This window comes from Tupaia chinensis, unplaced genomic scaffold, assembly GCF_000334495.1.
Source record: "Tupaia chinensis unplaced genomic scaffold, TupChi_1.0 Scaffold143593_1, whole genome shotgun sequence".
Lineage (NCBI taxonomy): Eukaryota > Metazoa > Chordata > Mammalia > Scandentia > Tupaiidae > Tupaia > Tupaia belangeri.
The window spans coordinates 496,574-509,522 of NW_006203439.1; the positions used below are offsets into that span (position 1 = coordinate 496,574).

General features: G+C 37.5%; 1 protein-coding gene across 2 annotated transcripts in view; it reads right to left on the reverse strand.

Annotated features, from left to right (window-relative positions):
- The window catches only part of TRAT1 (T cell receptor associated transmembrane adaptor 1), a 44,976-nt gene that overhangs the window by 14,998 nt on the left and 17,029 nt on the right, over positions 1-12,949 (reverse strand). For both annotated transcript variants that reach the window (XM_027766579.1, XM_006164207.3), the window contains exon 3: positions 7,053-7,089. In XM_027766579.1, coding sequence (XP_027622380.1) covers positions 7,053-7,089 — 37 coding nt within the window. The remainder of the gene's footprint in view (positions 1-7,052; positions 7,090-12,949) is intronic.

Consider the following 12,949-nt stretch of genomic DNA (forward strand, 5'->3'; position numbering starts at 1 on the left):
CTCTGGTAATTCAATACAGCTTAATACTGTGATACAGAGTAGAATGTGGTCCCTGCTCATTGTTTTTGTCTGGCTATGCAGAGACTATAATAGCAAAAGGTGAAGAATTTTTAATAAGACAATCCATCCATTTTCCTAGCCCGCATAGATAGCAGATATAACCTGCAAAGGATAAATCATGTCAAAAAATGAATATCGTTTCACTTCCTATGAATGAAAATAAGACATGATTTATAATGCAGTGCCCTGTGTCTACAGGCTGGTCTAAAATGATTAATCATCTTAAATAAACTATTACTCCAGGAGCAGTTGCCTAACAAATAAATTAAAAAAAAAATTTTCACTTAGCAATGCTAAATAGCTTCAGCCTATGGCAAATATGTAATAAACTTTCAGAATACATGTTTCTCAGTATTTTATGTAGAAAATTAATTACTTTGTAAAATAAATAAATGAGCTTATATCTGAAAGGCTGGTGTACTTCTGAATTTTAGGCCTGCTCAAACTCTATTGCTGTAAACATGTCTGAAATAGTCTTCTAATTAATAAGTTTATTTATTGACAGTCCAAAAATTTAAAATATTTATATATTTTACTATGGCCAAAATGTTGTGCTTTCACTTATATTTTATCTAGTCCCTAATTTTATTTTTATTAATGTCTTATTATTATCTAGTAAGGTACCTTTTAAAATCCTCAAATATTTGAGAATATAAGTTGATTTAAATAAATTTAAATTCGATGTTTTTAAAAAAAACTATCACTTCCACCTGAAAGATCTTAGACTTTATAGTTTCAATTGTCTCGTTTCTAAAGCAACGTTGAACTAGTTGATCTTTTTTTTTCAGCTCCCACATTCTCTGATGTAAATATAGGATTCCAACATCCAAATAAAAGTGAAAGACATTTCTTCAAAACTAAATCAAGCTATTTTAGGGGTCCAGAAAGTTGTCAAAATGAGAAATGAGCAAGCTTAGGGCTTTATCAAAAGTTGATTTTGGTAAATGGTAACTTGATTTGCTTAATAGACATTTATTTGAATAGACGGAAATGTAAGTTTGGGCTCTATTGGCATATAAACATTATTGAAATCCATGAGAGGGCACAAATTTATTTATGGAATGAGTATATAGAGAGAAGTTGACTAGATGAGCCCCAGCCACTCTGATGTTTAGGGTTCAGGAACCCAGCTAAGGAAAAGGAGGGAACTGCTGGTAAGAGAAGAGGAAGACAGACAAAGGGGTGTGGCTCGGAGCCTGAGAAGCAGGGGTTTCAAGGAGAGTGTCCGCATGTCATATACGACTATGTATCTGGTCAGCGAGATGATTTGACCACGTGCAGTTCATTGACCCTGATCAGAGCACAGTCAGTGGATTATTGGGGACAGAAGATGGAACAGAGCAGTTTCTAAAAAAGAAGAGACAGGGAAGCCAGCAAATGTAGACGGAATAGATGGATCTTCTTGGTTTTGCTGTAAAGAGGACAGGGCAATGGAGAGAGGTAACTATAGGATGATCCAGTATCAAGGGAGCATTTTTTTTAGTCTTTGTTTTGTTTTAAGGTACAGACAATATGGTCTTTTAGATATTAATGACAATCAGGGGCTGGCAGATAGTGTGGTAGTTAAGGCATTGGACTTCCCAGAAGGCCAACCATGGTTCAAGTCCTAGACCTTGTGGCTTCTTTCTGACTCTCCCTCTCTCTGTCTCTCTCTGGTAAAATTAAAATAATGATAATAATATGGGGACCAGCAGATGGTGTAATGATTACATTGCTGGATACCATGTAGTCCACCACAGTTCAAGCCCGAACCCAGTGGCTTAAAACTCATGATGAGCACATGTGTATGAGTACCCAAAATTCTGAGAGGAGAATGGAGAAGGGATTGAAGTACAGCCATCCCATCTGGGGAGGGGGGTGATTTCTTGTTTTCTGTCTCTCTGTCTCTGTGTCTCTGGTGAGTACACATGCCTTATAGCAAAAATCTCTCTCTCAAAAAAGGATAACAAATATAAATAAAAAAATCTTTAAAAGTTAAAAAATATAATAATGAAAATTATATAAGAGGGACAAAAAAGGTAAAACAAAAGGAAAAAGGAAAAGTTGCTAGAGTGATGTATTCCTAAGGCTTAGAGGACTAGTGGTGCATTCCTTGAGGCTTTGATTGTGGTTGTTTGTACATTAAAGTGAATAGGAGGCTGGAAAACCAAGACAGCTGGTTACATGTGCATCTGTGATGGCTTCATCTGCATACCTGCTTGGAAGTGTGATCTGTCAGAGAAGGCTACACAGGGGTTCTGCTGTCATGAGGATTACCAATTCTGAGAACAGGTCAAGACTAGGTATAAGACTAAAGGTCTGTTTAAGTGACTAGTTTTATTTTTATATATGCGTGTGTGTGTGTGTGTGTGTGTGTGTGTGTGTGTGTGTGTGTGTGTGTATATATGTTAAATTACTATATAATATATAATAATTTAACTTTATATATTTACTTTAATTATTTTTATATATATATATAAATACACATACATACACACACACACACATATATATATATATATAACTTAACTTTATTTATATATTTACTTTAATTTGACCATAGAAGGACAGAGTGAAAGAGAGAGAGAAAGTGCAAGCTGCCAGGTCTGGGACTCAATCTAGATTTGGCCATGTGGGAGTCTGGCGCCCTTAACCACCATGCCACCTGCTGGTCCCGCAACTAGTTATATTTAATTAGCATATTTAGCAAAGGAGAGAAATGAAGAGGATTTCTGTACTGCAGAACTCCAGGAGTTCAAGAAATCACTGTAAGGTAGAAAAGTAGCTCAGTGTGATACTTCGTGATAAAAGAACCCCCAGAGTCATCCAAAAGCAGCCCAGGAGAAGCTGCTGGGAGTTTGTCCTCAGCTTTGTGAAAGAGACTCTGAAAACTATAGAACTGCAATAAGCTTAAAGTCATTGTAAACTTGTACCCCTTTGCTTAATTAGTGGGTTCCAATACATAGCAAGTGGGCAAGAAGTTTCTTAGACTTTAATTTTCATCCATTAAAGCAGTATATATATTTTTTATCAGCTAACCTCTGTATGTAAAGTATAATATTATAACCTATATTTTTTTCACATAAAACTGAAGTTTTTAATGTTCAGTCATTTTCTCAAGACTACAACTGTGGGGCCAACAGGTGGCTTCGTGGTGAAGGCACTAGACTCCAACATGGTTGACCATGGTTTGAGTTTTAGACCTGGTGGCTTGAAGCTCATATTGGGTGGCTGTGTGGGTGTGCCCAAAATCATCCTGAGAGGAGAATGGAGGAGAAAGGATTGTGGCATGGTCATCCTCCTGGGGTTGATTTCTCGCTTTCTGTGTCTCTGTCTCTCCTGTGAGCGCGTACACTCTATAGCAAATATCTCTTAAAAAGAAAGATTACAAATATACTAATTATAAGCTTGATTAAAATAGAGAATTGTCTACATCTCACACCTGCGATATTCTAATTATAAGTTTGATTAAAATAGAGAATTGTCTACATCTCACACCTGCGATATTCCCACTACATTATCCTCCTAGTACAGATCAAAAGAATTGACCAAAAAGTTAACTATTAGGAAATGTTCATTTGAATTTTTATTAGATTTAGATACTGTGTTGCCCTTAAAGTAACCATGTTCCTGACCGGCTAGCTCAAGAAGGGTAGAAATTTGGGGAAGCAGGAAGATAAGATCAGGGAAGCAATTGCTTTCTCTCCAGCTTTGCTCCCCAGCTAAACTGATATCAAGTAGAGGCAGGGAGAGAGGGCAATGAGGAACCCAGCCTGATGGGAGTTTAGCTTCCTTCTACCAGTCACAAACCATTTTGGAACTGAAGAGACATCAGTAATTCTAGCCCCATCTAAAAAAAGATTAGACCTTATTTCCCTTTGCTCTGTTTTAGTGTTTTAAATTTTAAGGACTGGAAATAGTTTTATTTCTGTTTTTCTTTTTTTTTTTTTTCCTAGAACTTCCATGCCCCCCTACAAAAAGTTATTGTTATTCCCAAGCCACATAATCAAGAGAAATAGACAAGCTATGAAGTATATGCTTAAACTGGTGAATTAACATGTCACTCCCCTTTTATGGATAAAATCTTCATTGTATATTCAAATGTTGCCTAAATGGAGATTTATTATAATAGATTCTTAACGTTTTGAGGGAAGGATCTCTGTCTTTCTATCTATCTACTGTGGCAGAACTGTGTTCTAGTGGCTTTGGGCTGACCCAGTTCTCCTTTCTTGTAATTCTCAGGAACAACTATAACTTGTAATTCTCAGGAACAACTGTAGAATGGGCTGGAAATACAACATCTGGGACAGAAAGGAGCTGGTTGGAACTTCGGGATTTTCTAACAGTTCCTGTAAAAACAGGGCATTCTTCAATGGTTTAGCTCAACATCTCTTGTTATCCTGTGGTGTAAGAACTCGTCAGACTGTCTTATGGATCTTATAACTGAAGTGTAAGTGAAGCAGGTGCCTGTAAGATTCCTTCTATCCTGGGCAGCTTTCCTAAGCCTTGAGAATCTGGCTTGCGATGCCTGTTGGGCTCCTATTGTCCCTGCTGCCTCTCTGTAAGTGTAATTCTCTTTATGTAATTGTTCTAGCTCCCAGACTCGGGCATGTGGTTAATGTGTGCACCCAAGATGCAGTGTAATGAGGTGTTCGCACTTCTGTTCCTGGGTGGGTGGCAGAGTGATGATCTTCACTGTTCTTTTTACAGTTGGAGTCCTCCCTTAGGGCTGGTAATCAGTTTGTAACTGTCTAGCATAATGCCTGTTTGTTGGGTGAATATTTAGTGAATGAAAGAAACAGCCTCTTTTCCACATTTGCTCTACAGCTAAGAATCTTTTTGCATTGCAATATATATACATATATTTTTAATAGGGCTTGTGTACTCACCAGAGAGACAGAAAGAGAGAAATCATCCCCCAGAAGGATGGCCACACTGCAATTCCTTCTACATTCTCCTCTCAGGATTTTGGGCATTCATGCACATGTGCCCAGCATGAGTTTTAAACCACTATTCCAGGACTTAAACCATGGTTGACTATGTGGGAGTCCAGCAGCAATGTAACCATTATGCCATTTACTGGTCCCTTATTTTTGTTTGTTTGTTTGTTTATTTTTTAAATCAATTTTCACTTCCAAGTTCTTTTATCCTAATTTTAAAGCCACCAACCTGGTCTTTAACTAAATGATTAAACCACAAGTCTTTCTATCACAACGCATCTCCATTGCTCCTCAAATAGTAAGTATCACACATTAATCATCATGGGAATTAACTTCTATTATATGGTTATATAGAATTTTCTTTGTCGTGTTGTTTGCTGTAACATACAAAAGAGTGAGTAGCAAATTGTTCAGTTTTTTTTTTTGAGAGGATTTTTGCTATAGGGCGCATGTGCTCACCAGAAAGAGAGAGAGAGACAGAAAGAGAGAAATCTCCCCAGGCTGGGATGGCCATGCCACAATCCCTTCTCCATTCTCCTCTCTAGATCTTGAGCATGCACGCACACGTGCCTGGTGTGAGTTTAAGACACCAACCAGTTCTGAGACTCAAACTGCGGTCGACTACATGGAAGTCCAGTGACCTAGCAATTATGGCAACTGCTGGTCCCACAAATTGTTCTTGATACAAACTAATGACTTGAAAATCACCCTACATTGAAGAAAACAAAAGCAGGGTGTAGTGGCCTGCACCTGAAGTTCCAGGTACTCAGGAGGTTGAGACAGGAATATTGGAACAGAGAGACCTTGTCTAAAAAATACCATACACATGGGACCAGCAGGTGGCATGTTGTTAAGGTGCTGGACCCCCACATAGTTAACCATGATTCGATTCTTGGGCCCAGTGGCTTGAAAATTACACTGGGTATGTGTGTATGTGTGTGTCCAAAATCCCGAGAGGAGGATGGAAGAGAGGAGATCATGGCCTGGCCATCTCTCCTAGAGGTGATTTCTCACTTTCTCTCCTTGTCTCTGTCAATCTCTGGTAAGCCTGTATGCCCTACAGCAAAAACCTAAGAAATCAAAAACACTGTGGTCACGTGTGTATGTTCACACATACACTCCACAAAAAAATTAAAGAATGGTAAGAATAGTCATAAAAATAAAGATGTATGTGTATGTGTGGATGGGAATGTGTCTATTTACAGCCTAGATCCTGAATTTACCAGACATTTTCACATAGAAAGATTATTATTTTTTTAAAAAAAAAGAAGAAAAAGGCCTTTTAGAGGACAATGACTTATATTCTTATACTACCCAGTGAGAAAGCTCTGTGTTTTTCAAATACCTTTCAATCTTTCATTTCAGAAAGTTCTCGAAGAGCCCTCTAGGAAATTCTCACACTCCTAAACCAGAAATCTCCAACATAATGACACATTTGGGTCAAAATGTAACTAAATTATAACTAAATTTCTTTACTATGATTTATGCCATATACTTTCTTTTAAAAAATATCATAATATGCTGATTTCTGTGCAACTAGTTCACTAAGTATTAAAGGAAAAATGTTATGAATGAATATTATTTTAGAGCATCAGTTTATCGCATTTCCCCATTGACTGGTATTACTCTGACAAAGAGCACCTCCCTAAAGCATTATGAAGCATGTGAGTACACACACACACAAACACACACACCTTTCATTTTCTTAAGTATTATCGTATTTCTTTCTACTCTGGATTCTAAAGCACAGTATAATCCTATAAATAGATTGCATTCTTATAACCCTACCTGCATCATAATCTAGAATATCTCCTTCTGAAAAAATCCGAATTCTATGGATGCCAGGTTAGTGTTCCATTTCGTTCTTTACTAGCTCTTTCACTCACACAAATATAAATAACCAGAGCAGATAATGCTATAGCTTTTACAGGAGTAAAAGTAACTAAAATTCTTCTTTTATTTTGTTTTAACCCAAGTGCAATATCCTTGAGTCAAATCAGTAAGCAATAGGTAGCATTTGTTACTTTCTCTTATTAGATAGAAATCACAATAGATGATTCAATTTCAACATACCTGGGAATGTAATCATCAGAGTACGTGCACATTTTATCTGAAAGATATTCAAAATGGACAAATCAAAAGAAATTTTGACATATATTTGTTAAATCTTCTATAATGTTCAGGGGAGAAGTGGGCCTCAATGCCGGTTAACATCTTTGATCAAGCCCCTTGTGCCATGACTGATTGAACTAAGGATGAAGACCTTCTATTTAGGCTGATTAAATTCTCTCTTAGTGATCTGGGATGGCAACAGTGAAACTTGGAAGTGGTGTAGAACCTGAGTGTGTGGCCATCTTACGCATAGGAAACACTAAGCATAAAAAGTGGGATCCTCATTTGGTCCTCCATTGTGGTTACAATCCATTGTAGGAAATGGCTCTACTCTCTGCTTTTGGTTTTCATGAAACATCTCTGTATCCTTCAGATTAGTTTCCCTTTTTGAATAAGCTTTTCTTCCTTAGCAAAATAAGAAGGAGGAGGAGGAGGAGGAGAAGAAGAAGAAAACTCTTCAAGACAGCTTGCTTGCTTGCTTGTTTTCTGTCATGAAAGAGAACATTTCTTGGCATATAAACAACAACATGGGAAGGAAGTAGCTCTGGTCATAATTTCATTTCACCACATGGTGAAAACATCTTAGAAGATGAATTCTCTTCTCATTAGGTCCTAAAGAGAAAAGACATGGAGAGAATTGGAACACAGTCTCTAAAATTAATCAAAACAGAGGATGGCTTCTAAAATAAGCAATTCTCTTTAGTCTGTGGAGTAAGATTTACCAGAGATGTTTGTCAGACAATTAAAACCAGAAAAAGAAAAATAATGCGTCAAATCTTAGTGAGTAACCTAGTTTTGAATCTTGAAGGTGGCAATTCAAAGGCAAATAAGAGGAAGTATTTTTACTTCTACTTATATATATGTTTGAATTGGAAAATATAGTTTTTTAAGAATTTCTTTTCTAATGAAGACAATAGAGTTGTGATGAACTATTGAGGGTAATCAAAGGATGTTCAGTTTTGATAACTAAGATTAATATTATGAAAAAATCTGTATTAGCCATGCATCAATAAATTATTTTATATTGAACTGAATGGACATACATAGAATAATATTTATCCTATTTAGATGCTTATTATTATTGTTTATTTATTTACTCTTTTGGAGATTTTTTGGCTACAGGGCATGTGCGCTTGCCAGAAAGACAGAGAGATACAGAGAGAAAGCAAGAAATCATCCCCCAGGGTGGGTGGCCATGCCACAATCCCTTTTCCTCCATTCTCCTCTCAGGATCTTAGGCACGCATGCATATGTGCCCAGCACGAGTTTAAGCCACTGGGTCCAAGATTCGAACTGCAGTTGACTACATGGGAGTCCAGCGACAGCCATTATGCCAACTGCTGGTCCCTAAATGCTTACTATTTACCCTGACATTGAAAGCATCTCTATAAGCTAGCAGGTGGGTGTGTGGTTGTTAAATCACTGGACTCCTTTGTGGCCAACCATGGTCTGAATTGAGACCTGCCAACTTGAGACTCACCCCAGGTGCATGGGCATGTATGCTCAGAATCCTGAGAGAAGGATGGAGGAGAAAGGATTGTAGTGTGGCCATCCTCCTGGGAGATGGGGGAGTGATTTCTTACTTTCTGTCTCTCTGTCTCTCTCTGGCAAGCTCACATGCACTATAGTAAAAAAAAAAAAGGCATTATCTAGATCTCTGACAATAACTCAGGACAAAGTAAGTAAATGGCTATCTTTCAGCTTTCACATATGAAAATCGCAGTGTGTTAGTAAGGAGCTAACAATAATGGTTCCAAATAATTGAGTACATTACCAAACAACTACAGAGATTATTTCTGGTTAGATTTATGAGCAGTATAGTTGAGTTATTCTCCAGAGAGGTTATTAATTTTTAAAGAAACATTAGTAGAATGATTTACTAAGTTAATCATATTGGAGGGTAAATTGGATATGTCACATGTCAATGTGTTTGGAAGAATTTTGTGAAGGACCATATGAGGAGAGAGTATATACACTGAGCTGCTATGGGACCAAAAGTGACAAACATAACCCATCTGGGATATGTCACAAATGTATTTCTTCCAACCCACAGGAAATGTCCTACCATGAACTGCACATAAAAGATGCAGTTATGAAACAAGATGGCGGGCTCGCAGTGGCAATCTGCCAAGTTGAAAAGTAGTTTGTCTAAAAAGCAGATTTTAAAAGTAATTTCTCTTCAGAACAACTTTTTTTGTGCCACCTAAAAAGCCTCTTGATTTGCCATGGCAGTAGCAGCGATAAAATGTGTAATATCAAAGGCAACCATCTCTAAACATTTCCTTCCAACCCAAAATGGAGCTTTATATTGTTTGTCATGAATCTACATATTCTTCTCTTCCAGATGACTGGATAATTGCAAAGTGGAGCTTGCATTGCCATCTGATGGCAGGACGATAGTGTGCTACCACCTGCCTGTGGACATTCCATATGAACACACAAAACCTACTCCTAGACCAGAACCTGTGCACAATAATGAAGAAACACATGATCAAGTGCTGAAATCCAGGTTGGAAGAGAAAAGTGAACACCTTGAACAAGGACCCATGATAGAACAACTTAACAAAATGTTCTTTACTACCAAGCACTGTTGGTATCCTCACAGACAGATGTATTGCAGACGTTGTAAGAAACTGGACCCTCCAAAAGACAGATGGCATCGAGGTTCTCAGAGGAATCAGAAACATGCTTCATTTGTCATTTAAGAAAATCCCGTGTGGTATATTCACTAATAGGTTATGTAATAAAACAATAATAAAATTTATTGTCATATTAAAAAGGACACAGTTATTTGTGACTGTGAATGCACGTGAGTGCAGGGAAAGTCCTAGAGTGATCTCAAAGACACTGCACGGTAGCCATAAGTTCATGAAAGTCAGAAAACCTGAGAAGTGTAAATAATATCAATATAGATCACCAAGTCATAAGCTGAGAAAGACATGATATAAAGTATGTATTGATTTCTTTCTAAAGAGGAAGAGGAAGAGGTTTATACTCAGATTATTAATTATTATTTATATTTGCCTGGAATTAAAGTACATGTACGAGAATTCAGTTAAGTTAGCTAGATAAGGGACATTATAAATCAAGATCAACTACATTGGAGGAGCAATGAAAAAGGAACTTAGTTCAAGGACTCCACATTCCATCCTGCTCTTAGAATTTATACATTGTAATCTGAAGCTGGACCTTATTACTTCTTTTACAATTTCTCCTATGAGAAAGTGAATAGGGTATAATCTTTCTCTCTCTCTCTCTCTCTTTTACAATTTTATTTATTTTTTTATTGCACTGATGAGGAAGAGAGAGTGTGCACATGAGAGAAAGCAACCATGGATTGTGGTCATGTTGCAGTCCCCTTTCCTTCATTTATTCATTCTGTCAGTATTTGGGGTCTGCATGCACATGTACCCAGAGTGTTTTTCTAGCTGGGGCTAGGATTCAAATCATGGTTTGGCCATATGGGATCAGGCTCCCTATGCAAAGTCACTCATTTATTCTTAAAGAGGGCTGGTCCTAGAATATAATCTCTTTAACTAGGAGTATTAATAAGTCCAGGGGTTACAGCTAAGAATAAAGATCACCAAGCTTAGGGTCCTGGAAAGAGCTTGCTCTGTCATAAAAAACATAAATAGCATAATTTAAATGCTACCTAGTCATTTCAGTAGTATTTAGTTAAATGAGAAGTTTGCATTTTGCAATAAAGCCAGTAAGTGTGCAAGATTGTGTGTGAGAAGAGCTGGGTGAGTTTTGACAATTCTCTCTGGTGATTCAGATATAAATACTTGTGGTCAGGTTCAGGGTTGAGAAGGTGTGATGCACACATATTGTAATTTGTTTTCCCCTTTAGAGTTCTCTTTTCTGTGCACTGTACATAAGATATAACCTCATGTGGTTTAAACTCCATATAAAATACTTCTGATACATTTTCAATATGAAAAGGTGCCATAATTTTCTAGTGAATAGGAGATAAACTGCTAAGACTTTGATGTACGACCAAATCGTACACTTGTTTATCCTTTTCAAAACAGAGGAAGAGTTGGATAAAGACTAGCCTTTGGACTTAAAGGAGCAAAAAGGTAATGCATTCCTATCGGGAAAAAAAAATAAATATAATTCTTCTAAAGAGCAGATTTGGACAAAGAAATTCATTAAAATGAAAGATTTATTTTGGGGGAAAGAGAGCTCCATTTCAAAGCTTTTACCTAGCTGTTACAGAAAACATCAAGGAGAAGCTTATCTGGTCTATCTGATTGAATGTGTAGATAGTGTATTGTTGCTAGGATAGGGATTTGCTTTTCTAAGCTATTTAATAACACCAGCAAAACTTATTCAGTGACTTTGCAAAGGTGGATTATCTTGCAAGTTTCTTAGCCAAAAAAAGGAGCTCAGAGATGCAAACATAAAGTTACATGAGGCCTTAAACAGGGGCATTACATTCACAGACTAGGTGGCAGAAAAGATGGCTGACATAATAGAACCTCTTCTAGTCTGTCTCTCCAGGAGAAAAGAGGGTAGGGGGGAGTCTTCAGGAGAACAAGGAAAAGGCTGAACAGTTTAGGGGCTAATCCCAAATCCTGAGATAGGTAGGACTGTTTATTCACATGAAATGGAAAGAATAGCAGAGTTACTACTAATATCTGGGAAAAAATGGCAGGAAATGTTTGGGCAGTTGGGAAAGGGCTACAGGAGAAAGGGTGGAGCTGGGATAACACAAGGCATTCTTACAGCATTGCTGAATGCTGTTCCAAGGCTAACCTTGCGTTTGCACGCCACAAAAATGCAAGACTCAGTTGAGTGCTTCAGCCAAGAATGGTGCCTTACTGCTCAAGTAAAATACTTGGTGACTGGCTGATGTTTAGAACCAGTTCCATGAAAGCCTATAGAAAACTCTTTGAAAGGGGCCTGAGCACAACAGTTACTGCTAGAGCTCAAGGTATTACACGGACATGTTAATTAATTAGAGATAGAGCAGGAAGTGAAGTGGGCACTGGAAAGGGACCCAGAGGGCATGGGAATGGTGGGAGCAGCAAGGAAGTCAGAGAAAAATATATTAAAATTGAATAAGATAACAGGCAGCTCTAACAGGCACTTAATTATTTGTGGAAAGGGAAAGAAGTGGCAGGGCTATCATGTAGAGTGATGTGGGCTGTACCAAGCCCAGGACTGACCTGCTAAGTCCCCAGGACTGTGCTAAGGTATATATGTACTTTTCATGAGAGCTATATGGACCAGAAAGTATTGTCCACATGTATATAAGGAGACTGAGACTCAGAGAAGGTATGTTATTTGTACAAGATCTCCCAGCTAAATATTGGAAGCTGAATTCAAAGTCACATCAGGTTGACTTCAAAAGCTACACTGTTAAAACAATTGAAATTGATTTATAAATATATTAATAAATGTAACACATTTTTATATTTAAAAAAATGCTATTCTTATATGTTTATATCCTCAATTTGTTTATAACACTCTCTTTTTTTTTTTTTTTTTGAGAGGTTTTCGCTATAGGGTGCATGCGCTCACCAGACACACAGAGAGAGACATAGAGACAGAAAGTGAGAAATCACCCCACAGGGGGGATGGTCACGCCGCAATCCCTTCTCCTCCATTCTCCTCTCGGGATCTTGGGCATGCATGCACACATGCCTGGCATGAGTTTTAAGCCACCGGGTCTGGGACGCAAACCGCGGTCGAGCACGTGGGAGTCCAGTGACATAGCCATTACACTAACTGCTGGTTCTCTCTCTCTATATTTTTAAAAACCATATGGTACCCTATAAAGATGTATAATGATTATTATAAATCAGAAATTACAATAAAAATAAATAAAATTTTAAAATTTAAAATGTGATTTT